The sequence below is a fragment of the Aptenodytes patagonicus genome, chromosome 1 (genome assembly GCF_965638725.1).
Source record: "Aptenodytes patagonicus chromosome 1, bAptPat1.pri.cur, whole genome shotgun sequence".
NCBI classification, from domain to species: Eukaryota; Metazoa; Chordata; class Aves; order Sphenisciformes; family Spheniscidae; genus Aptenodytes; species Aptenodytes patagonicus.
Window position 1 is genome coordinate 61,265,946 of NC_134949.1, and position 27,449 is coordinate 61,293,394.

At 43.1% G+C, this 27,449-nt stretch overlaps 1 protein-coding gene across 3 annotated transcripts in view; it reads right to left on the reverse strand.

Moving 5' to 3' along the window:
* Positions 1-27,449, reverse strand: part of ABTB3 (ankyrin repeat and BTB domain containing 3) — a 177,507-nt gene that overhangs the window by 69,917 nt on the left and 80,141 nt on the right. For all 3 annotated transcript variants that reach the window (XM_076339009.1, XM_076338999.1, XM_076339018.1), the window contains exon 2: positions 5,665-5,814. In XM_076339009.1, the coding sequence (XP_076195124.1) occupies positions 5,665-5,814 (150 nt within the window). The remainder of the gene's footprint in view (positions 1-5,664; positions 5,815-27,449) is intronic.

Below are 27,449 nucleotides of genomic sequence, written 5' to 3' on the forward strand. Positions count from 1 at the left end.
CTGACACTTAATGGAGGCAAGAAACTACCTAGCATATAAGAACTGCATTACCCTGCTGGGGGGGTGAAGGGGCACCTCAACAACTTCTCTTTTTAGCTTTTACACATGGAATGGATGACGTGTGGATCGCAGCGAGGAGGAACCACAAAACAAGAGGCCCAGAAAGCAGTGGGAGAGTGAGGATATAGAGATCTTGTGCAATAACCCAGTGGAGGGCCCTTGAAAACTAGGAAAAGTATCACCACATCTGGAGAGTGTCCACACAGGCTGCCAGTCTATGGCCAAACCGTATGCTGAAGGGAGCACTACCATCTGAATGGCAGGTTTCGGCTAGTACCTCTGCTTAGCTCAGCACTGCACTGCATGAACCAAACCGTTCACAGGGAGTAAGCTTTGGCCTTCCTCTACGGTGCTGCTTAGTCTGAGAAAAATATCTGACAAACAGGGCTTCTGTTCTGGCAGTAAATAAGCAGAGCACTTACAACAACCTTCCTTCAGATGCCACCCTTCCAGCAAGCACCTTTACCCTGGCATTTGCTTCTAAGCCTAGGTTTAACCTCTTATTTACAGGACATGAATCAATTTGTATGGCTCCTGCAGTGCTCCTTCCTGTTCGTTGCAGAGGATTGAGACTAGATGAAAAGGCAAGGGAGGGGATGTCGACTTTCATCATCTCCTCAGCTGAGGCTGCGAGGAGAAATGAAAAACAGTATTGGTATGTGCAATCACATTCCTACTTACGCTTGAACAGTAACCCTTCCTTTCATCCCTAAAAGTGTGCCAAGATCTACTGGGAGGCTGTTATTTTGGAAATACATACATTCAGCACTGCGGAGGCAAAGAGAGGATGATGGGGAAGGGTAGCGTTTTTCCAATGGCAAAAAGGAAAACTCTGCTGAGACCTGAGTGGTGACGTGGAGGAAATACCATCCCGAACATCACATCTGGGAGCTGCTTTAACTTAAACACCATTCAAAGGCTAAAAAGCTCTGAGACCAGCAGCGTTAAGTTGCATCCGCATCTTCAGATTATCCTAGTTTAAAATAAAAATGCCTACTCATTATGGTTAACACTCAGAGTAATACCACCACCATTGGTCACCGTGGTTTGAACAAGACTGGGTGGCTAACTTCTCACCCAGGAAAGTCGTAGTGGACTGGCCACCTTTGGACTCAAAGCAAGCCCCAAACAGTTTTCTGCTCTAACCTGAAGACATGCATGAAGTCACGGTTTGGATGACATCTTAAGCCACAGTTTATCCCTCTGTGCGGCTTGAGAGACACAACCCTTCTGCAGCCCTACGTATGCGCCTCAACATGGGATGGTTGTCCCAGCTCAGCAGTACACTAACATCTTACAGTCTTCACTCAAGGTAGCAAGGGAGGAATATTTGTTGGTGCTAGGATGGGTGCCTAGTGCACCCTAAGGCTCTGCTTTTCCTTGTCACCACCTATGTGCACACGCAAGAGAAAGAGGGTCCTCCTTCATCCAGCAAAACACCAGTGACCTCCAGTTGTGAGCCTCATCCCTTCTGCATCTGGTCTCCAAGCCGGCAGCAGTATTTTTAGATGGGTGATGAATAGCTGTGTTGGAGTGTTATGCAGTTAAATATAACATAAACATTTGTGGGTTGCAAACATGCATATAAAGAAGTTCGGAAAAATATTCAAAGGTCAAAATGCAGTATCATGGGATCTCTCAACAGCTCTCCCTAATATTCCTCTCTTTTCCTATTCAGTCTACTTATTTTTCCCTGTCTGAAGGGGGAGGAAATAAAAGAGAAGAACTAGAAATCTAGAAGAATTCCCAAAACTTTCTGAAAAAACCCACACACAGATCTATTCCCCTTCTTGTCTAGGTCTGGACTGGAAATACAGGAAATTTCAGGAAAAACTAGAAAAAACCCAAAAACAACAACCCCAAGAAAGTCTTGTGAAATATTTTCTCTAAGATTAAACAGTGAAATACTGTCAGGCTACTGTTTAAAATCCTATTATTTTTTGCTGTGCTTCAGTTCTTCCCAATGTTCTCTATATAATAAGCATTTCAAATGAAATTACATTATTTTAAAACACACTGTAGTAGGCAATTACAATTCCTGAATACTAAATGCCAATATAACATAGGCCAAATTTATTGTTGTTCCTTAACTTTGTGCCATGTTCATTATATTTTAATGAATACGGTTTCACATTAATTTTTCAAGCCTTTTCTTTGGAATCACACATTACTGCTGTAATTGCGTCGCAGAATTAGTTCTATTTACATTCTCCTCCTAAGTCCCGGAGACAAAACTTTGCTTTGATTTTTCCCTTAAGTCAGCAACACTGCCTCCTCTTCCTATTTTCGGGAGCGCACCCCAGAGCCAGCGGTGCTTCCTCACCCCACCGCCGCCAGGCAGGGCAGGGCCATCCCAGTGACGACCAGCACCCGCTGCCTGCTAAGCCCAGGAGATAAGAGCAGAAGCACCAGGCAAGCAGGGTTTGGGGGGGGACGAGAGCAGCACCCGCGAGTCCGGTTGCACCTACCCACTCATGAGGACCCCTCAATGGCAGCCCAGGTTGACCTCCTCTTCTGCAGCATTCCCAGAGGGTGCTGCCCTCCCTCTACGGTCATGTCCACCATCCCACCTTTCCCCAATTTTCTCTCGCCTCTTTCACCCCCCAGGGAGACACAGCTCACCCAAACGCTCTTTTCTAATACACTGACAGCATTCATGAACAAACAAAGGGAGCAGACAAATGAGGGCATCACGTGTAGGGAAAGGTGAAGGTATCACAGAACGCAAGGCTTTTCACCTTGTGAATGTATTTTCTACCTGGGACAGACACAAGGACCGTGAAGAAACTAAGAAGATTTGAGTTGATATACAGACGCCGGGCAGCAAATGGGCCCCGTTTGCCAGCTGTCATCCTCCATGGGGCAGATTTGATTTCCTGTCTCAAAGCCTCCAGCAGCTCGGCAGCTGGCCATGTCACTGTGTGCAAGGATGCTGAGCAGAACCGAGAGCAGGGGAAGCCTTTCCTCCGCAAGCGGGCGTTTGTTAATTCTAGTTATTCTGCGTACTTGCAATACTTTAATTATTAATGTTGATAAACTATAGGAAGTCTCATTCAATTAGAATTGCTTTTTTTTTTCTCTGAGATAAAATTAAATTGCATTATTGCAAGATCCCTCTTTGCCCTTGTCTTTTGTGCTCTTATGAAGAACACCGAAATGAAGTCCTGGCTCCTGGGATATTGCAAGCCGGTGGGACATTGCAGACACATGCTTGGGGACTGCCCACTCTGATGGTCAAGCTTTTGTCCTTGCCACTCACTCCTGGTTGCCATCTCCTCCTCCTCCCTTCACAAGTGCTATCCTCTTAATTCCCTCCTATCCAGAGAGTCTCCCCCACCACCTTTATTCATCACCACAAAAGCAGGAGCTTTTACGTACCTAACCTTTTCCTCATATCCCACTTTCTCCATATCCTCTTCCCTCTCCACAACACCACTTCTAAAGCTCTCCATCCCACTCACACCACCAAGGCAACGATAAATCCTCCTTCACCTACTCCCTCCCCACCAACGCACCCTGATCCCCAGGTGTTCCCTCCTGGCTTCTCCCCGCTGCTCAGTGTTTCTGCCCCCACGCTGCAGTTCCCTCTGCGGCTGAAGCTTTGCTGTAACCTCCATGTCACAGCCTCTGCTGATGCCAGAGACAGATACACAAGCACTGAACAAAGAGCAAACCCCCTTGTACCCCCCACCCCTCCCTTTTCCTTCCATTTTAGGATTTTCCCCAAAATCCACAGGGTTCTGCCCACCGACATGCCATGCCTCCCTCCACATTTCACAATTCAGTTTTGAACTCTGCACCGGCACTGCTCCATGGCAAAGATTTCTACCCAGCAGAGCATCAAGCCTTGCAAGCTTTGCCAATTACCACTCCTCCTACTGCTTCTTCCCCGACATGCATCTGCTTGCAGCAGCTGCGGAGGTACCCTCGACGGTTGTCCAGAGGGCTTTCTGGAGGGCTACCAGCGTGCTGGAGGTGCCAACCTCTCTCTGACATCTGCATCTAACTCCCACTGATGCACTCTTTTCTTCGAGTTGGCCACCCTGAAGAGTGTTTTGCCTGTGTTTGCAGTCAACAGACATATAGAGAGGAAACCCATCAACCAAGCATTTGAATCTGAGGTAGGACTACTTAGACATGACAGATTTCTGGAAATCAAACGTAAAAAGGGGGGGGCGGTGCGTGGCAGTAGTTAAGCAGTCTGGCTTTTTGGGTTGCATACAAAGGTTCAAAAAAATCCAGAATTAAAAAAAAACCAACCCTGAAATATCCACAGATTACTTATTTACTAAAACACAACCATATGTACTTTAAGAAAGAGAGCTGTATCATGCATAATTTAGCTGGCACACAGACAGTACTGTTGTGTTTCATGTGCGGAAAATAAATAAGCATAAATCACTTAATTTGAATAACACCAAACACCTGATTCCAGAGACGGAGCAACACTTCACGCTAAGGCATGTAAGTGCTCTTGGCTTGTTGACGTTTCACCAGAGCAGAAAAAAATTAGCAAGCTGAAAACAGAAATTCATTTTGTGGCTTGCAGACAAACATCCACGGTGCATCTACACGGCTCATGAACAGCACATAAACTAAGCCCTGGTGATACGATGGAGCTACAGAGGAGACTCCCATTGCTACAGACGAAGCCAGGAAAATGAACATGAGATCCCTATGCATGTTCTTTACAACCCAGAATTCAATAATAAGAACAACAGTAAGCTGAGCTGCATTTATCTTCATAGTTTTGAGTCTTTTCAATTTCTCCCCAAAATTTCATAACAGACCTCAGAAAATAAAATACTGCCCTTTTTCATTTGAACGTTTCTGTTTTCCCACCCATAGCTTCATATATCTAACTATACCATAAACATGTGATTGGAAGGCTTCTCAATAAAAAAAAAATTTAAAAAGGCACTTCTGGTAACTTTATCTCCATGTCACATGAGGATTCACACGACATTTGCTTCCTACAATTTATTTGTGCTGAAACTAAAGCTTTCAGATTTTGACATACCCAAGAAGTGTTTTGATTAATAGCGAATAATTTTTCTTCCACGTGCAAATTCCTTCGGTGCAGGTTTGAGTTGTGGTTCTTTCCTCTGCTGGAACTGGAGAATGAAAAGCAGGTTGAAGGACCCTCTCTCTAACTAGCTCTGCTTTAGATTTGTGACAGTATTGCCTTCACTTATTATTGCAGCCTTCAGGTTTTTGCTTGCCCATCTCAAAACAGACAACCAGTGAAGTGAGACAGGACACCAATATGACAGACATTTGCAAGTCTGGCCAAGCTGTGAGGTGGTCTCAAACACAACATAGGGAAGAGGAAATAAAGCATGTTTCACCTTTAAAAATGAGAGCAGTGTATGCAAACAAGTCACAGGCATTGCTATGAGACTGCACGAGACTTCTCTCCTCCTATGGCTCCTCCTTCAGCTTCCAAACTAGCCATGGAGCATAAACATGGCTAGATTTGCCCCAACGTCTCCTTCAACATTACACGTGCACCCTCATCTCTCCTCTGCACAACGAGGCAATGCAATTGGCTTTGCTCTACTTTGAGGAAAGAAACTCAAACTTTATCAACAGCCTTGTACTTACTGAGTTCAGCAATGCTCCCCACACGCGTAGCAAGTAGAGACTGCTCAATGGTCCTTAGCTCCGACTGGCTGAACATCTGCACTTCCCCGGGCTTGTTTGACCTTTGCTGGTCTTTGTGAAGGTTCAAGCTGTCCGGCAGGCAGAGAACACCTACAGTGGACAAAAAGAAAGGAGAAGTCCGACAAAAAGAAAGGAGAAGTCCAACGTAATTTCAGCCAGTATTTTGACTGAATTCAGACCTTGCTGCCACCACCACATCGTTTTGGGGACATTCCAAGACGCAGCCTGTGTGTGTAGAGCTCAAAGACAATCAGTATCTATAACTCAATGTCACAGATGACTCATGCTCTCAGAAGTGGCCCTCGTTACCTCTTCTGAATATCGTCAAGTCACCTACGATGTCACTTAGGGATAATTCTTACAGAAAATCCTAGATAACTGTCCAAGGAGGAGGTCAAGAGGGTTCCAAAGAAGCCTCCTAGAAACTACTCCAAACCCATATAAATTTATTAGAAAATGGTATCTGTGACAGAATTCTTAAAGATTGGCTTTAAAATAATATATGAGAGAGATGATTTACATGGTTTTCCAGTAAGGGGAATTCCACTGACAATTCCAAAATAATGGACAGTGTCAAGATGCTCGCAGTATCATTGATGGGCTTATTGAATTTCTTTTGCAAATACAACTCCCGGCAATTGAACTGTTTGGGCTTCAAAAGCCCATTATGCAGAAGCCCTTACAGCTGTGAATTTTTGTGTGGCAAGGCATAGGTAAAGCTACTGACATAAAATAATTTACATACTCATTCATTCAGGGACAGAAGTCACTTTCTGCCATGACATCTAAACCCTCAGGAGCAGACAGAGGGCATATGTTTCTTAATCAAAATCACCGTCATGCTAAAAATCAGAACTTATTTACAAGAGCAAACGCTGCATTACCATCCCTGGGTAACAGAGGCATGGAAGTCCAGCTTGGAGACCAAGCTCTCCTCCCTTCCTGTGGTCTATAAACAGCCAGCTATGGCCATGCTCTCCACAGCATCACCTTCCCAATCCCGCTGGAACACACACAGGTGGAGACCCACTGGAGGCAGTGGAGTTGTACCTCTTTATGATGATTAAATTTCATCTTATCTCAGGTTGCGTGGTATGCAACAATTACCTTTGAAAAGAAGCCAGAGTAGGAAATGTATTTTTTCCATCAGCTTCTACTATTCCTTCCCTTTAAGCACAGGGGAGATGTCCTGCCCTTATAGGCCAAGCAGACTTTACAAAATACATTAATGAAGAGGTACGTATTTAGTGCTTTTCTTCAGGGGGAAGAACGAACTTAGTTTCCCAGCTCAGTAAATATATGGCGTCTAACTGTACCGATCAATAATTCTGCCCATAGGTATAACATTCAAGGTCCTGGGCAGAACATCTACCTTAACCCCTGTTTACTTTAGTTATGAAACAGCCCCACAGACATCACTGCTTTGGAGCACAAGAGCAGGTAACACGCCTGAGAGGGGACGTTCTCAGCCACCTTGTTAGGTCCACCAAACTGCTTTGGATTCCCTCCTCACATCCATCTCCTCCCTGCAAACAGTTTAGTCTAAAAGTTGTATTTGCAGCATGGACCTAAAAACATCCCGCCCTGGGAGGAGAGAGGCAAGGTTCAGCGAGCACGTTCAAAACAAAAAGGGAGTATACGTTGGGAATGCCGGGACCAAAGGTCTTGTCCACCAGTAAGAAGGCAACCTAAACCAGGATCATCCTCTGCATGCAACAGCAACACCAGAACAAATTCCCTAATAGCCTATTTGAATGCTGGAGATAGAGGAGCAGGAGCAGCTGTAATCCCAGTCCTGGCTCCGGTCCTGGGGTTGCAACAACCACAGTAAAACCGTATGCATGTGTGGAAGGTCACGAGCGAGGAACACGACGAGCGAGGAACACGACTCACGAGGAAGCACCCTGGGGAGAAAGAGCAGGACATCTGACACAGCAACAGGGAGGAAAGAATTAAGAGCAGAGAGGTAAGGGATAAAAAGCAACAATGGCTTATCAAACAAGCTCTCCAAATTCTCCTGCCATTGCTCAGTGGCTGACTTGCATAAACACTTGGCACACTGATCAAAATTTATATTCTGGGGAGGTACAGAGCTCAAGAAGTACACCACCTGGATTTAAAATGCAGACTTGCCTGCATATTTTAATAAGTATTCTTTCTTGGAAATCTCTCTCATTTATTTAGATTATTCTTTATAATTTTAATGGATAGAAATTAAGGCAAAATTGAAAGAGTCTTCCCTGCAGAAAACAGATGTGTAACTGATCTAATACTCAAAGAGATTTCTTAAAACAAGAAATAGAGCACAAACAGCTTATGGCATCTTTAAAAAAATGGATAGCCAACAAGAAAACCTTTTTCAGTGAAAACGCACCTTAAGTGTGGAAAAAAATACTGTTTTAAGATACCTTCACAAATAAGACTGAAATGGTTTAAAATCATAATATGTACAGGAGATATTTCTCTGAGTGATTAAAACAGTGGGATATAGACATTTTATTCTCTACGTTGCCTATGACTCTATTCCCACAGCCAGGCCTTTTCCTTACAAACAGCCCTGATGATTAATTACTCTGTTCTTTAGCGAAGGGTTCTTGGATGAAAAGTGCAAATGAAATGCAAAATGTGCTATTGTTCAAAAACTTAGCAAATTATAGGATATGTCACGCCAAAGGGTTTTAGTTGGGTTGGAGATTAGTAAAGGCATGCAATAGCCAAACATCTGATACTTATATGCCAGCTTCAAAACTATAATTGACCACAGCGGGTGACCAGTGGGGTGATGGAAGATTGTTTATAACTCTCATAATTTTGCTTCATCAGATCTGGTTTTCTCCAGTATGGAGAAAGGGAATTCTATGGCTCGGGCATGCAACTCTGCCAATTTTCTAGCTTTAACTGTTTTCCCAAAAAATGATTAAAGAAAAGTGAATGAAATGGTTGTTAGAAGAAAAACCCACTCTCTTTTTATCAGTGTTTGATGTAAAGCTCAAACTTGCTGATGAAAGACTATGGCAGGGAATTGTTCCCCAGCAAGAAGAGAGCACGCCAAATCGAGGAAGGGGAAAAAAGGTAAAAACTTTGTGCTTATAAGTATCTTTTTGTTATAAATAGGAACATTTAAATAGCCACCACCAGGTTTCACTGGTTTGGCTACAGTTCAACTTCCTTATTTTAATTCTCTGCCAATTGGTAGAGCCATGTCTTCACCTGTACTGTGTTTAACTTTACAAACAGGTGAGGACCTCAAGTTTCCAATGGCTTAAAAAACAGGACTTTTTTTCCCTTGCTTTTCTGGCTGTCGCTGCCAATGCTATCTGTCATTCCACACCAAAGATTTCTGTGCAGTATCTTCAGAAACGAATGGCAGTATCTGTCTTTTCTCTCAGCTGGCACTGTTCAATGTCCTTCCTTTCTGCACGGTTACTCAACCCTGTGGGCTTCTTTGCCCATTACTTTATCCCTCTTCTTCCCTCCGATTCACTAGAGTGGAAATTAAGCAATCAGTTGTTGCCCGATGAATACAGGGCCAGACTGACTTGGTATGCCCCTGGCTGCTCTGTGCCACCCAGCAATGTACAGCAGCCGTACGTTGCATCTATGACTGCTGTGAACCACTGGAGCAAGGCGAGACAATCAAAGCGCTCAAGCGTATTTGGATTTTTTCACCTCTTTCAGCGCTTTCCCTCATCTGTACCCTCCTTGGGGCAGGGATCTGTCTAGGACTTGTCTGCAAGGAGACATGAGATGGCGGCAAACTTTTTAGCAGGGCCTGTTGCGACAGGACAAGGGAGAATGGCTTTAAACTAAAGGGGGTAGATTTAGACTAGATCTAAGGAAGAAATTTTTGACGCTGAGGGTGGTGAAGCACTGGAACAGGTTGCGCAGAGAGGTGGTGGATGCCCCATCCCTGGAAACATTCCAGGTCAGGCTGGATGGGGCTCTGAGCAACCTGATCGAGTTGAAGATGTCCCTGCCCATGGCGGGGGGGGTGGACTAGATGACCTTTAGAGGTCCCTTCCAACCCAAACTATTCTATGATATCCAGATGATATTCTATGATATCCAGAATGGGGAATACCCAAAATTGCTTTATTCACTTTGCCCTTGGCCTCAGGGTACCCTGCAGTCTGTAGGTGAAAGACTGAAGAGAAACGCAGAGAATACATTTTAAAAGCAGGATGCCAAAAAAAAAAAAAACAACCCAAAAAAACCAAACCACAGTGACAAGCTCCTAATGCTCCCCCTCCCAAATCTCTAGAGAAAAGCAACATCATAGGGAAAATCTGATGTACAATTAATACACTCCACATTTTTCCTGGCCTCTGGGCTCAGCTTAAACACAAGCCAGAGCTCAATCCCCAATGACTTAAAAATCCCAAACCAAAGAAGTATTGCACAAAATGACAAGATGAAGACTGAAGATGCCCAAACTTACAAAAGAAACAGTTATTTTAAACCTTCACGCAAACTCATCTGAAGCCAAGGGTACCTGGCAACTCTATTCCAGTTTCCCCACACACATTCCCACCTCTTGTGCTTGGTTGATGCACAACCCTCCGTTGCAAGGCAGATTTTGGCACAAATATACATACATTCCTCTATACTCATTTCAGAGCTTGCCACGGAGCTGCCCGTGCTGTCCTTTTAGTGTGACAGAAGAAGTGTGCATGTATCACACAAACATCCCAAACTCAGTGCCCGCCAGCAGCCCCAGCAGAGCTTGTCCCTGCTACTCTGCCTCCCCAGCAAACCAGCCTGAAGGACCTGATGGCCAAGAGCAACTCCAACACCGGACGCAGCAGCGGTTGTGTGACCTCTTTGGCTTTCAGGGCAGGAGAAATATGGGGTTTGTAGCCCAAATCTCACCTAAATACAGAGGAATCATTAAAAAAAAAAAACCCTAAGCCCCCTCCACTGTTCCTCTATTTAGACAGATATCTGCACTTATTTATATACCAGCTGTTGCAAAACATTTGGTTGCTGAAGTGCTGGCATCTACGGTGCCCATACTCCAGGAGCAGCAGTCGGACTTCACTTTCTCTCAGGCATAGGAAGCTGCTGGCTTTCCATGGACCATGTATTGCTACTGGCACCACACAGCTATTTGCATCATGCAAAGGCAGATCAAAGGGCAAAACAGCAAAAAATAAGGCAGGCAATCTTTTGTATACCACCATGAATGACTACACAATGTGGAAAGCAATAAAACGGCAAGTCTTTTTATTGGAATAGGCAGTAAAGTTCTGGGCAAGGCTGTGTTGCATCCTCAAACATCCCATAGTTTGGTCCCAAACCATCTTTGCCACCTAAACCAGCATTTTCAACAGCGAGTCCATCTCAGAAAAAAGAGAACGAGAGGGATACAGAACTTAAACTTGCAGTTCCAGTTACTGCAGGTCTCAAGTTACTGCTCCAACCTTCCTCTTCTCACCTATTGCATACTTCAGTACCATACACCTCCTATATTTGAAGCTTTTATTTGTATTTCAAGGAATTTGAAGACATTTAATCAAGCTATTGAGCATACAGCAAGTTCACCAAGACCAAATGATATCTCAAGTATCACTGAATTCAGTTTTTTATATATAAATACACACACACACACACACAAAGTGACAGACCAAGGCAAGCAAGGAAAAGTCTGCACTGCCTACATTCATGTGTCTGCAATACCTAATGTCACTCATGTTTCGAATTGTTTGCGTCCTTCCTCTCCTTTAGTATTAAAATCCCATGGTCTAAACCAAAACAAATTTCCAATGGCACTAAATTAATAAAAATGCCCACTGGACAATGTGATTCATATGATCCATGTGGAGGCATCTATCAGAAACCCAACAAAACAAACACAAATGTGTTTGTTTTGACTAAAAATATAAGTGCTGTAAATACTATAAAATACTAAAATACTATAAAATATTTTTTGCACATTTCAGCACTACCATTCATTCCTTTGGAAAAAATGCCAGATTGCTCTCTGTATATTAATTTAGAGTCTGGATAGAAGCATGAAGGTTTTACTGCTCTTGTTATTTTTCTTTAATTAAGGGCTCTTACTTTCAAGAGAAAATAATTCAAAGTATCTTTGACCTCCCTCTTTATCTATTACATCTTAAGCAAACGTACATATCTGGAAAACAGCTTATACTCCCGCTGCAAGAAATAGCTGGATCTTACTAAGAGTTTATAGAAATTAAGCGTGCAGGATAGGTATCAGGCAAATTGCTCTACAAAATGAGCCTGAAAATGGTGGTTAACCCTGAACAGTCCCCAAAACATGGTGCTGCACATTGCTCAAGTACATGTCGACCTTACATAGGACAACTACGTTTAGGAGTAGGAAACCCACTCAATCATCATAACTTTTTGATTCTTTTACACAGGAACATGGGACTAGAAGGCCTTTGAGTCCCATCTCCTGCTCTCATAAAGAATCGTGTGAAGTTCAAGAGCTCACAAAACATCCAATCAAGAAAATCCCTTTTCTTCCACAAGCTCATGTACCAAAATATTTCCCAGCACCAGAGAGCATTGCTGAGATCTACAGCATAAAGGCCTACGGGAAAGAAATAGAAGGGACAAAAGTATTGCCAGCTGCCTTTGCAACAGCAATACACTTCACTAGGTGCAAACCCCACATGGTTGGTATTCTGACATGCAGAAAAACTCTCTGACCCCACATTTGGTAATCATGGCAATCATGAGTATGTGAGGATGATGCACCATCCAGGTACACATCAGATTTTGAAGCACAGTGTGGGAACACCAGCACCATGAGCTCAGCTCCCCGACACCAACACGCAGGAGCTGGTGAACACAAAGTGACAAAAGCCACCACATCGAAGCTCAAACTCGTGAAGAAACCCTATGGCCTCTGTTGTTTGAAGCAACCTGCACTGTGACTCCTCTGTCAACCTGACTGGCAAGGCAGATGGAAAACATCTTGACTTCTTACAGAAATGAGACTATGGGGAAAACCTTAATGCTAATCGTATCAGCCAGTGCTTTCAGTTAACGGAAGACCTGGAAAGCATTCAAGGCAAGGAGTGCAAAGTGTCTTCTTTCCACACATTCCAGCCCGGTTAAATAACAGGGAGTGGCTTTGCATGGAGAAAATGCAAAGCGCTTGGGAAAGCTAGGTGGTGATATAAAGTTTCCAGAACCAGAGTCTTAGAGTAGGCAGAGCAGCCCAAATGAGAAGGGTGGAACAGGCACAGGAATCAGATGCAAGAGACTAAAGGGACACTACTTTGTGTGTCTTTAACACCTACTACCCAAAGAGATTAATAAGCATTACCAGCTTTACACTTAGCCTCAAGACACTGGCGTTAAGTACGTAAGGTAATATTCGTGTCCAATTTATAGATGAAGTGAAAGTAAAGCACTAGAGAGCTTAGTAACTAATTCAAGGTGAAATAAGAAACATCAGAGAAAACCAGGAAAAGAGCATAAGGCCTCTAGTTATGCAGTTTAACCACAAGAGATCACCCTTTCTCTCCTGGAAAAATCACTAGAAGAGCAAATGAATAATGCTTAAAAATGAAAGAACTGAGAGCCTAACAAAATCTGCCAAAAAATGATCAACGGCAGCAACCACTGATAAATGACAAACATAAGTTATACCACCTCTGCAGATTTTGGGTTCTCACCAGCAGGAACTTCACTTCCAGAACCACGGCGAAGAACGATCCTCTGAGCTACACAAGGGCAACTTTTTTTATTTCATCTGGCCAAGTTTGGAAGTTTTGTCTGAGCAGTTTTGTCTCTGGCTCCTTGCAATTGGAAATTTTAGTAACTGCATATCTGCAGAGCAGTTTTTTCCAAAGACGTGTGATCGTTTTCAGGGCAGTATCCCAGCTGAGTTGGATTTGATGTCATTAGAAGCCAGAACGGATGATCATCATCCAAAGCAGAGAGTACCTCTGTGAGATATTACAGCAGATGTTATAGGAAGACGAGATAATAGAATTATATTACAATACGTGACTGTGACATCTTTTCTTGTAAGGAGTTTCTTAGCACAACACATTCTACTTAATTGGGACGTCCTCCTTATTAGGATCCTTCCAAGGCAATTGTTTTAGCCTAATAATAATGAGTGGCAATCGCTGCTGCTTAAAATGGCATAGAAGTAACAACAATTCAACTAAATTAGGATATATTCTGCTAGTACCAAGCAGTTAAGTGGTGCACAACCAAGTGGAACGCAGGATGGATTTCATTGTTTAGGCTATATATTACAAAACAAGGAAGAATCAGAAGATTAGATCCCACTAAACATAGAAACTAAGCTCCCAAATCACCAGCTACAGCTTTACATTTATTTTTGTTAGGATATAGAGAAAACAAAATCTTGGTCCTGCCAAAATCAATTGCAAAATTTCAAAATCCTCAAAACCACCACCAAGAAAAAATACAAAAACAGTGAACGTGAAGCAAGCCAGTCCACAAGGAAGAGAAGAAATGAAAATCCATCTCCTCATGCTTATCCCAAGGTCTCTCACAGTTTCCTAAAGTGGTCTTCGTGGTACTGCTGCCAGACAAGAAGCAGCAGATGCTGCTTACCGGCGTGCATCCATGGGCAGGACAGACAACACGTGTGCTGACAGCACGGCAAAGTGTGGCTGATGCAATGGCTGTATCCCCCTCCCTTTCCCTAGTGAGGGGACTGATGTGCACCACACACCTTCACCTACCTGTGATTTTCACCACCTCTCTCCCTGTTGACCGCGAATGGGCATTTTATCAACTTCACAACAGGAAAATTGCTCAATAGCACACTGTGCTCAGCCACGCTATTCCACTGTCACAGTGACCATAAAAGTTTCAGGGCGAGTTGTGATTTTTTTGGCACGGATGTTTGAGCCGACACAGCGCATTTATTTCACGCCAAGTAGCCATCAGCTCGAGATTACCCTCATCTAAGCTACGCTGCCCTGGAACTAGTGATTTGGAGAAGAAAGATTTTCTATCACATTCTTTGACAGGAGGCATCCAGATATAGAAAATAAAATTAAAAAATACCGGTATCATCTTCCTTCTCTGCTACATGCAAATAAATATAAGACATGCAGCCATCAATATATCGATACAAGCAAGAAGTTGATAGATCGTGGGGAATTTGCAGAAAGAAAAGAGCACGATGAATGTGTTGGCAGTGCCAACTAGTGAGGAAGCTTGGAGAAATGTGGATTTGATGGTACCCAGTCTAGTCGTGAGATGCCTCTTCCAGCTACCGGCAAGTACTCAAGATGGCAGACACATACTCAAGGGGGAAAGGATGTGCACTGGTATAAACATGGACTCTGAGAATGCATAGGAGTACAAACTCATGCAAAAACGGATTTGGCTAAAAACAGGCACAACCCCCTATTAGACGGAGAGTTTGCAGAAGGTCTAAGCCTTTTATGTCACTGAAAATGATAAAGAATGCATTAACAGGTTTTATTTTATGGAAAAAGGTCTGTCAGCTGATAGCAGCAGAACAAGAGGATTCGGTGATTCATAGCCTAATATGCTTTCCCAGAGCCTGTAATTTCCTTCATTCATTCCCGTCAGCCCCCTGAAATGCCCAGCCACGACAGACGACTTCCCCTTCAGCAACTGTGATGTGGGCTCTGCCCGAAAGCCTAACAGCGCGGACATGGCATCTCTCCTAACCCAGTCCAGTCTCCTCCAGTATTTAATAAACAACACACCAGCAGGTAATTAAGCGTAATCTGATAGTTATATGCTCAAGTCTCTTTTTTATGAGCTGTGAGTTTCTTGTAACAATACTGTTTTGGACTTCTTGAGATGAGAGACTGAGTGTTTCAACTGCAAATGAATAACCCCATGCAAGCACATAATCCCCCATTTTTTAAGACTGACTATCCAAACAGGCTCCTTTACCAGGTACCGCAGCCGTAGTAAAGCGGTGCAAAATGCTTGATCCAAAAGAGCATTTTTTCCGCTGCTTTCTCTGTGTGCCACCATTCCTTTTGCACAGGCACCATTCGTCCAATGCCTTCAAGGGCTGGATCCATCATTTCACAAACACCAATGTGCTTACAATTTCTGAGCAGTTGCACTGAATACTATACAATACACTTGACAAGAATATTTCTAATATCTTAAAAAACAGCTCCTCCATTTGCTTCAATATTTGTAAAGATTAGTATGCTTTTTACAGGAGAAGGACTTGTTTGCCAAAATTCCTCCTCCTGCTTTGGAACATCATCAGCTTGTACAAACCCCATGAATAATACATAGCAGAGCAGACACTTGGTGCTCAGACTGAGCACGGGGCATTGCCATCACAGTTACCAACTGTACCCTTCGCATTCCACAGGCAGGCACGGTGGCAGCAGCTGGAAAGGGGATCGAGAGGAGCGGGATGACGCATCTGTGGTCTACGGAGCAATCACCGCCTTGCGCTTGGGAGCTAGTTATGTATTCAAAAGCTTATGCAAACCATATGTACAGGAATAAGGATGGTTTGCAATTCAAACCGGTGAAACACCTGACCCCTTACAAGCATGGGGTGACCATTTGATGGTATAACAACACCCCTTTCTGTGGAGCTGGGTGCTTGCTGTTTGCTCTGTAAGTCACCTTCCACAAATGTCAAAGTCTTGAGCTCTGTCCCAGGGAATGCTGCCCTAATATCAAAAAGCAGCTAAAACCATCACCGTCCTTCAACTTGGAACGACGAAATCATCAGCCCCAAAGGTTTCTGGGAGGGCACTAGGGTATGTGATTGAATAAAATAAATAATAAGTAAATAAAATGAGTAAAATCTGCAGCTGGTAGGGCATAAAGCTGAAAACACAGGACATGTAGGGGCTGCGATGAAGCCCCCAGGGACTATAGGACACAGGTGAACAGAATTACCCTGCCGCTGCACGTTGCTGTGCTTCAGCAGGGAAATGCAGGTGGCTCTGGCAGAACTCTTACTGACTTTGTAAGGGTCGGGGATTTTACCCCCGAGCGATGACTTTTGGGTAAACTGGAGCGTGCTGAGCCCCACAGTAAAGGTGGAGCCCCACAGTAAAGGTTAAGTAATTAGAATTTCCTTTCAACTGCTTCAACAGATGAATATCAGATTAGCCACTCCACCCTCACCATGAAAGCCCATGCTTAATGAAAGTAAAGAATAAGATGTTTTAGAAACAAACACTTTTATTTACTGGCTTTAGGGCAGTATCCCATCACCCCAAGCATTTACTATGCTCCCTCCCTTGCTAAGGGAGCGCTGAGTACAGCAGGATAAAAACCACCTACACCCTTGAAGGCACATGGTACAAGACTACATCGATCTCCTGAGCTGTTGACAATCCCAGTGCAGGACGTGCCCTACAGCCCCTTGCATCCCCCCCACCCCAAGCCAGGTTTGCTGCATCATTTGGGGTATCCCTAGCAGGTGAGATGTTCTCACCTGCAAACACCTGAGCTCGGGTACCGACAGCTGTGACCAACATGGGACCAAGGTACCCAGCTCCCACCTTCAGCAAAGGAATAACCCTCTGCCTTCAGCATGTGCTTCAGTGGGTTTTTGCCACGTTATTTAAAGCCAAATATTCACCTAAAAATTTCACTGACTGGAAACCCTGGATGCCAGCCAGATGACAGTCCTTTCTAAAAGTAACCTTTACGTTCTTCAAAAATTCCACTTGGCTTACTAAATAGAATGGCTTGTTAATAGCATGTATTTCACCATCCAGATCTTTGATACAGGCACCTACAACAATAAATCAGCTCTGACCAGTAAAGGTTAACCTATATACATATATATATGGTAAAATCATTACAGACAATGAAAAAAATTTACAAGAGACGTTAGACTATGTCGCTAGCATACTTTTATGACCGCTTGCCCTACAGATTGGCTGGCTGAACCCATTTCAAATAATTCAGGTTTTACAGAGCTGATGGACACCATCTTCCCCACCCAGCTATAATACAAACTAACTATATTCAGGTGCATGAGCTCATTACATGGCTACCAGTTTAATTGAAAAAGACTTTTAAAAATTACTTTACAGAGGTTTAATGTTTTTTTTTTATTCCTGCAGAGTATCCATTTGTACATTCTGAATTTTCTGAGATCAAGATACACAGTTTCTTCCTTTCATTCATTTTTTGAAAATGATGCCCTCTATTACTTTTTCCAGACAGAAAAGGCTGCACTTTTATTCTCAGAGCAGTTAAAGGTCAAACCCAGTTTTCATTTATGCATGATCTTCAGATTTGCACCTCTGCATTATTAATCTCCTCCACTTTTTCACCTAGACATTCACACACAGATCCACAAACACCAAAAACCCTGGAGTAAAGGGATGATAACTTCTACAGCAGACCCTTCTTCAGCGCACCAAACAGGCAGTATTTAATGAAGAAACAGATGCTCGCTATTTTATCCTTCTGGTTCAGTGTGGTCTTTGGCATGACTTCGACACGACCACATCTTACCCATCCTCTGCTTTGAGTAAAGCACGATGCCATTCCCCATGGGCTCACCTCTTCCCACAGCTGCCCTCTCAGGGACAGAGCCACATCCCTGGTAGTGCCTCGGCTGCCCCACGGCACTGCTTCACCAGCCCTTCCCCAATACTCAAGCACCAAAACTAGGGTGGGGAACAAACCATGGAGGAGTTTCTCCCCCACAGCCTTTGTCTTGGAAATGGCTGAGCCAACTCAGCTGAAATTTTTAAAAAAAAAAAAAAAAAAAAAAAGTATTTTTAAATCATCTGGGGGGAAGTGACTGCCCTAGAAAAAGCTAAATGCAGTTGGAACATATCAGAAGCAACTGAAATCAGGGACATATAATGATCAGCAGCAGGTAGCCGTAACAGTAGGCCATGCTAACTGCCTCACCAGCTGTATCTCATCCGCTGATTTTATTTAGCCTTTTCTCTTTTAAGCAGACTGCAAGAAACCAAATGGTATTTGGAAACTTCCAGACACAGCTTCAGTGGGTCAGCATTACATAACTGATAAGCTGACTAAGGAGCAATATACACTATGAAGGAAACAGAAATAGAATATAAATCTTGGAAATTGTTTCACATCAAAACCCCAGATAGAAAAGAACCCCAAATAATAAACCAATACAAAGTAAACTCTTCATCGTACTCCATTTTCCCATCAGTCAAATAAACTCCATTTCCATCACTCAGGTACAGTCCCCGAACAGCTGCCTGTTCAGGACGTCATTTCTTCCCTCATCTTGCTTGCATATAGACCTCCACTTCATTTTTCGCCAGCTGTGCTCATGACAGCTACCTGCTCTCAGCGTCCCTGGGACCCATTCCTCAGCATCTTTTCCAGGGCTACAACAGAGCAACAGAGAGACGCCCAGTCCTTTTACTGTGAGCATCATCTTATACCTGCAACAAACCAACCCTATGGTTCAGCCTGGAAGTCTTCGCTGCAGGTGGTTACAGCTATTAAACTAAGTAAAGCTGTACTTATTCCAATCACATTTCTCTGTGGATAAGCACAACCAAACACTCATTGGTACATATTTCTTAATATTAACAATTATATGAACCATAGGGAATTATAAAAGAGAATTATGAAGATCATAATATTTGGAAAAGACACAGATTCAATGAGAACTACTATTTTGTAGCATAAAAGCATGCCATGAAATGTTAGTTGCAATGCACAACACTGCAAGACCTACAGGAATTACAAGCAAGTTTTCATCCTCTCAGCAGCACGTCATGAGGAAAACGAACAAAAATAGACTAAATTTCTAGCTCGAAAATAAAATAAATTTGTATTTACTACAATTAATTATTGTAGTTCTATTCTAGTGAAAAGGCAGAACTCTGCAATTTAAATCATTTGTAGATTCATGGCCTCCAGCCATGAGTGGACAACACACTACCACTGACCCTAACCACAGGGACTGCTACAGCAGGCCAAGAGCGATCTATGAGCTTCATTAAGAAATTAAATAGAGTTCATATATATATACACACACACACACACGCACACAGTAAAATTAAAGTAGGCGTTTGCATGCACCAGACTTCCCAGAGAGTACACTCTGCTGGAGAACTGTCACTTACTTTAAGCTCGTTTGCCCAGAAATATGTAATCAAGAAAGTAATTCTTAAATTGCTGCTAAGAGTTTGAGTACGCGTTGGACTTGGCTGTGCAGAGATGCCTGCAGGGCCACCTCCACACATACCCGTCTTGGTGGAACCAACAGACAACATGCAAAAAATGAGTTACGATGCCTGTCCCCTGTTTACCTATGCATTCATTTCACCTCAAGAGTTAACAAGTAATAGGATCTAACTCTTCTCCTAAAAGCACCTGTTTTAGTGCAAGGGCTAAGCCACAGCACAGTGCTGAGGATGCCACCATACAGGCATCTGACAGCTCCTGAACATAACATACAGAGCACCAACCCATCATCAAGAAAATACCGTATTAAGTAAATTGATGTGATTTCTCTCATTGCTGTGGTCTTTTAAACTAAGTTTTAGCGCATTCAGGGACAAAAATATACTAACTACAGACCATTCATAGGCAGATTTAAACTGTTCATTTAAATGGGAAACAGTATCATTTTCTCTTGCACTGTTATATATATGTTACACAGACACAACACTGGAAAGACATGTTGCACAGGGGTCATCTTTTCCGACATGAGGTTTGCATAATGAAGACAGTTCTTCTGGCCCAAATTCCTCATGTTAATCATGTCTCTAGGTGACTAACGATGGATTTAGTGGACGCTCAAAATGGTTTGTTGAGTAAGAAAGTTGCTTCTTACCCTGGCAGAGGTGGAAGCAACCTCCTTTCTCCCCATCTCCTGCAGTGGAAGGCTGTGGTACGGTAACAGCGATATTCCAAAATATGCAGGTCACCATGAACACGGCTGCAGTGGGCAAAACCTTCAGTATGAGAACTGAAAGACCACGTTTAATGAAGAGGAATTTTGACAAAAGAGGTGAGCTTCTTTTTTTTGCATGTGGAAATTGTTATTCTTGGTATTTCCAGAGCACAGCAAAGCACTGAAACTTTTTCATTTAATATATCTGTAAGTTCCTTCCTCAGACAGTTTCATCTTTGTTCTGCACTCAGGTGGTACTCTTTGTCCACTAAACATAGCTAGGGAATTTGACACATTTTTATTTAGTTTTGAAATCAATTGTGCGTGTACACGTCACCGGTACAGATTTATCATATGATCACGGGTTCTTTCCCCACCTCTGCTTAAACAGCCACTACGTCCAACTTTGAATCACAACCATTTTTAGCGTCAACTGACAAAAAAAAAAGTATCCAGCTCAAATTATTTAATGGGATGAGTATAACAATCATGGCAAAATCAATGATGATGTGACAATCTGAAAGCCTTTGAGACCAGTTTTCAAAATTACCAACATTGGGAATTCAGGTTTTACCCTACATTTAACCCCATACACATTACAAATTCTACCAGTTCACATTTAAGGATCCCCAAGTAGCCTTGACTTTGCCCTGATCATGAAATGAAGGCGACAATTGGAAATTCTGAGACACGGTTTTCTTCTTCAGATAGAGCTGGAAAGAGGAATGGGAAACTGTCCTTCAGTTTTGGTTATGGACTGATCATAAGCCTGCCACTTGCAAAGTCTATCCACCAGAGTTTTTATGCAAAAAATGTTTCAGAAGTGATGTGATTCAGAAAGGGCAAGTCCAGCAGCATGGCTTTCCCCAGCGCACTCTGAGATAGAGAAACAAGATGCAGATATAGTCAGACTGCCCTGCACTGGTTTCTCAGGATCCATAGCCTTGACCTTCATCACATACGTTTGAACCTTTCCGATATTAATTGTTCATACAGCAAAAAAATACATTCTGGGGTCTGCACATCATGGTGCAGGGGAAGAAAAAGATGACTGCTAGAGACAGTGCTTGCAACTCTAAGGAGAAAAATAGTAAAGTATTTTTGGGATGACTTCAGTATCATGGGAAATATGCAGGATGAAGCAACGGCTTTCATGTGCAAGTGGAAGTATGATTAAAATGTCCTTAGGCACATAACTCAAGAGTCAGCACAGAGCAATATGATGTAGACAAGAGAGATAAGAAGCTCATGAACTGTGGTTTATCGATAGGACATACAAGATTAATGCAAGCAGCTATAGAGAAGGAAAACAATGGAAAATAATCCTCACACTAAGCCACTCTGCATGCTTTTGGGGAATGAACTGACAGCTGAGTGTACAATAACATTCATGTGATGTACCATACTCTTACTTTTTACAAGTTAATAGTAACTGACTGGTGTGCATGGCAGCAACATATGAGGACATCCCTGTTGAAGTAAACACCAGTTTGCTGTTAATTTTAACTGTACAGCAAACCTTAGTTTAGGTGCTTCAAAAGCAGACTGACCAAGAAATGACTCTGAAGCAAAGCAAGGAGAGGCATTCAAAATATGTAATACTAACACAAAGAAAGATTACACATCTTGGGGACGGCTAGAACATGCAGGTCTTCATCCAAAGAAGACAACGTCTAGGACAACAACTAAGACAATGTCTTGTCCAAAGACAAGAAATATATTATTAGAGATCAACCTAGGCTAGCTGGAAACAAACACATTTTTGTCACCTCTCAGCTGGATAAAGGCAGTTCATCTACTGTTCATGAAGCCCTGGCAAGTCCCAACTCGTGCAGCACATCGTCTCAGCCACACAGGCTCCTGCCATCGCCTAAGCCACCACACTTCCCCCAGAATTAAGAGCCCCATGGTGCCCCACCACCTTGCAGTCCAGGTGCAAGGTACTTGTCTAATAATAACTACTTATTTGGCTAATATCCTGTTTGGATATCAAATCCAAAAGCCCGTGGGATACACTGAAAAAGCTGCCGCTAAGCTGAGTGGGGATGTTTGGATGTGGAAGGTGACTCCCATAGGCATGCAAAACGCCTGCTGCGCCGGGGCTCGGCTGGTGGCAAACAGCAATGAGCTGGCCGCCTGTGGAAATCCTGTTCCAGCAACAGCTCCCCACCGGTACATCTGTGCATGTGCCAACACCCGCTCTTTATTCAATTCCCTCTGTTGGTTTATTTTGGCCGCCAACCAAATCTCCACATGCCGCAGCCCACAGCCGGGAATCCGCGAGGGCAGCGGGGGAACAGCACGGGGGTTGATGGCACAGCCGCACCACTGCCGGCCCGAGAGCGGGGAAACCAGCACTGCCACCAAGCTGGGCTGGCTCCTCATCACTTCGGGAGGGCTCTGCAGCGACCTCCTTCATCCTGCTGAGGGACATACGTGACATCTGTAGCTGCTGTGGTTTGCACGCTGTGGTTGCAAGCAGGCAGGCGCGAAAACAGGCTCATTTTTTTGCAGCGCACAGGCGAGGGCTGCCTGGGTGCGCTCCTGTAGCTGTGCGTGCCAGTGAGCATCCTCTGGCTTTGAAGAGCCATCAGTGCAAACCAGCCCTGCGCTGCTGGGGGTTTCTAAAGTGCATTGCTGGGTTTGCTTTTATCACCACAGACTAAATGCTACTGCAGATGATTCCCATAAAATGAGATACATTGCTGTGATAAAGGAAACAATATTTACCAAGATACTTAGAACTTTATTTTCAATATATATCTTCAAAGCAATTAACTAATATTAGGGCATTATTTTTCCTCAGACTTCTGTGATGCGGGCAGGTAAGGTTAGGCCTCTCTTAGTTTACACAATTAAGGTGTAATGCTTCAAATCTGCTGCCCTGAAGGACAGCAGAGGTACCGGTACCTGAGACGAAACCAGAACTCAGAGGTCTTAATGCACCAGCCCAAACCCCCTTCCCTATAAGAAGTGAAAGAGTCAGCAGCAGGGTAAAGCTGGGTGCGAGGCACTCCCTGGGCGAAGCCAGCAACACAAGGCTCACCAGCACAACCACCTAGAGCACACAGCATGAATGATGCACCCAGTGAACGTTTTAACACATAGATCCAATGAAGGTTCATTAAAGAAGCAATGCTCCACCTCGATGCCACACAGCGGCTTCACCCCAGTGTAGTAATCACTGGGGGCCCTGCCCCTTATTTATACCACTGATGGTCCCAAATCAGCCCAAAACACTCATCATGATGAAGAACCAGAGGAGCATGCTGCACAGGCACAGCAGGGTAGGAAGAGGAGCTTTGCTCCCAGGGGGTTCATACACATTGTCCAGGTCTCAGGATCTTCTACAGCAAGTGCAAGCCCCCCATAGCACACCTCTAAAATGAGCTGGGAGCCAAGACTCCTACCTCCTCCAGTCACAGTCTGCCATGGATGCCTGCCCGGCCTCCACCAACCCCACTGACCTTCGCACGCCCCAGTTTATCCCTCTGTAAAACTGGTGGTGCCATGATGATGGCCTCTTTCAAGAACGTTTGGAAAGCACCTTGAAAAGTCCTATGCTACATAAACAGCCCCCCAGTAGGTTTATCAATAAACCAATTCTCAAAAGAAACAGTGAAAATGGAAAATGGGAGCTTCATGGTGGCTTATTTAAACACAGGTGGACAATTTGGCCTTGGTAGCAGAAGGGTGTGTGCTCCACTCCTCGGGTGCATTTCAAAGACAACTCTGCTATGCAGAGGTGAAAATGAAGTGCTCTTAAAAAAAATACTCCCCTCACCCAACACTGTGGACTTTAATAAATCCAGATGTCTAACATTTCAATTCTTAAAACCGTGCCTTGTAAAACAAACAAACAAACAAAAACCAAACAAAAACCACCCCAACCAACCAAAGTCAAAAGAAAAATGCCAGGAGGAAAGCACGCTTTATATTCATTAAAGAGCTCACCGAACTGCACAGCCTACTTGGGAGAGTCAAAGGAAAGGAAAACAAAACAAAACAAAACAAAAAAAGTACAGACATTTCAAAGCATACAACTATTCAAGGGCAGTGAAATGTTATGAAGTAGCTTAGTAGAACTGTTTAGCAGTCTCAAAGATACTTTTAAACATTTCATTATTGGGAAATCCAAATGTCAAAAAGTCCCGAAATTGGCTTAAAAATAAATACGTTTTTATGAGCAAAACTGGAGTTCTTTCATTTGCTGCTTTATTTCCACAACTTTCAGCACACACTCTGCTCTAGTCATGCTGTCAAACTTATCTCTTCAAACAAGAAAAACAGAAATTACATTTTCCTGTATGTCAGAGGAAAAGTTCTGAAGAAAACCCAGCATCCCAAGAGCTGGGGCTTTAGGAAAACCATCAAACAGGCAGAGACCTTTACTGACCACATCCAGCCATGGTTCTTAAGTGGATCCTCACCGGTATCTCAGCCATTTTTAGTAGCACCTTTCATAGATTTACAGGCAATAAATCTATCAAAGCCTTCCGCTTTTCTTTCATCTTTTGTCGAAAAAAAAATATTATGAAGAAGAATGCTGAAGAAAAGCTTGTGGTGTTTGCCAGGGAAAGGGAAGACAGTGAAAATATTTCTATATTTTCTAGAAAATAGAAAATATAGAAAAAAGAATTGATAGAGTTGATAAAAATATGAAATAATACAGATGTAATTCATGCAACAGTCCCAGGACAAAAGATCATTTTTTGGTAAGCTGTCCTCATGACCTTATTATGATTTCTTAAATCACTTTGAGCTTTGCTGGTATTAACACAGAGAAATCCCTGCAGGTTTGGGGATGGAGGCACAGCCACTGGGGCTATGGGCCAAGGGCTGGAGCACAGTCCCACCACCCCTCGCCGCTGGAGCTGGCTGGTGAGACTGGCGAGCCCAAGTGCTTTGCAGAATGAAGTAACCCCTATCAAGGTCATGCTTTGAATGCAAACATGCCACAAGGAACTTAATAGAAATTAATGATTGTGTAAAACATGGTGATTTTAAGTTTAGTATACAGCATTGTGATTTGAAAATTTGGGTTTGGATGTCACAGCGTTTCCTTGGTTTCAGCTTTTTCTAATGGTGTAAAAGCACCACCTGCTCATTCTTAAGAGAAAGTTTAATGAAAACACCAAGGGACAGTGATAAATGACTAACTCGACCACTGATTTAGCAGAATATTCTTAACCAGATGAAGCCCATAGGAAACAGGTTTCAGACAAGACAAAACTCATACCGATTTTATCATCAGCACAATAAAGATCAAAGATGGCGGGACTTTTTTATTTGCCAACTCATCTGCTTTTTGTTTTTTTAAATCCCACCATAAAAACAACATACCGGATCAAGTTCTCCATCACTACAGTGAAAAATGAGGAGTAATGCCAAGAGTCACTGAGACTACCACTGAGCAAAACAACTCGGGAAAATCTGGTCCCCTCTCTCTTTTTTGCGTATAACTAGATCTCAGCAGCAGCTTCCTAACTGCTCACTTCCAAAATCTCAATGGGAAGCAACAGATGCCAAGGGAGCCGTCCGGAAAGCGTGCAAACCCATCCAAACAAGACCTGTTGCTCTATGGCAGAACACACTTATCTCTGCAAAGCCTTTGTTTAACCACCCCAGCTGAAAACACATGCGGTTGACAAGCATTTACAAGTAAGTTAACCTAAAATTCATTGTGGGGTTTGTTAGTCTTTGCTGGAAACAACATTTGGCAGCCATACCCAGCCTCTGCAGCCTCAGTGACGGGCACTCCCGATAACACGAAACAGAGGCTGGCAACATTTTCCATGGCAAGCTTTCACGCAGTTTGCTGGTAATTTTTCAGAGATGCTTTTCTCTGCCATTTTATGTAAACTTTACATCAAGTTCAGTAAACTTTTGTTTAGTTAACTCAAGGAACTCATTTTAGTAAAAAAAAAAGAAAGAAAAATATCCATGAAAATCTGAAAGAGGAAAGGAGTGAATAATTTGACCTGAAAGCTCATGTGTTGACCAGATTTTCACTGTAAGACTAATCACTGAAGAAAGCACCGAATGGCAAAATTCACTCATCATAAACTTCAGAGATTTCAAGAAAGCACTTGACAGACTCCATCACTATTCACTCTGGAACATCTTGAAGTGTTAGGCTTGCCAACAAAAATAATTACATCATCAAGCCTTTATACCAAGGCTGCAGCTTGAATACTTAAAGCAAATGCAGATTTGAGTACAGGGTTCAACATGAAGGCTGGTGTCAGATCAGCAAGAATTCGCTTACTTCTGTAGCTGGGCACTGCAATTGAATTCACTTGGGAAAACAAACATAAGTGTAACAATATATGGTTTAACAACAGTCCCCTTCAAAATCCAGCCATTGCTGATGTCCCCAAGTCTTCCAAGTGTATCCTACCCAACAGGCAAGACTGATAAAGACCAACAGTTGGATCCAGCACTGGAGGAAGATGGGGTTAGCAGCCTGCTACAGAGGAAAAAATGTAATTAAAACACTTCTATCTTAGAAGAAGTGATGCAGTTTATACAGTAATTGGACGTAACTCACAGTCAACTGGGATAATTTCACCAACTGAAAAGAGGGTATTTGTGCTTAGCATCTTAAATAGGATTCACCCATTAAATTATCTACGGCTTAAACTCTTTAAGACTACAAGTCTTCAACTCAAAATGTTTTTCCTGCCTTGATATACAGACAAGAAAGTTGTAAATCCGTGAAGGGTACAGACAGACAAATGCTGTTAGAGGCAAATGTATCAGAAAATCCTGGGTATAGCATAAAATTAATTGATAAGAGATGCAAGGATTTACTCCAAGGCTGTCTCTTATCTGTAGGGTTACCCAGAAAAGGGGGTGAAAACATTTAGCAAGTGTGGTAGGGATGCAACTT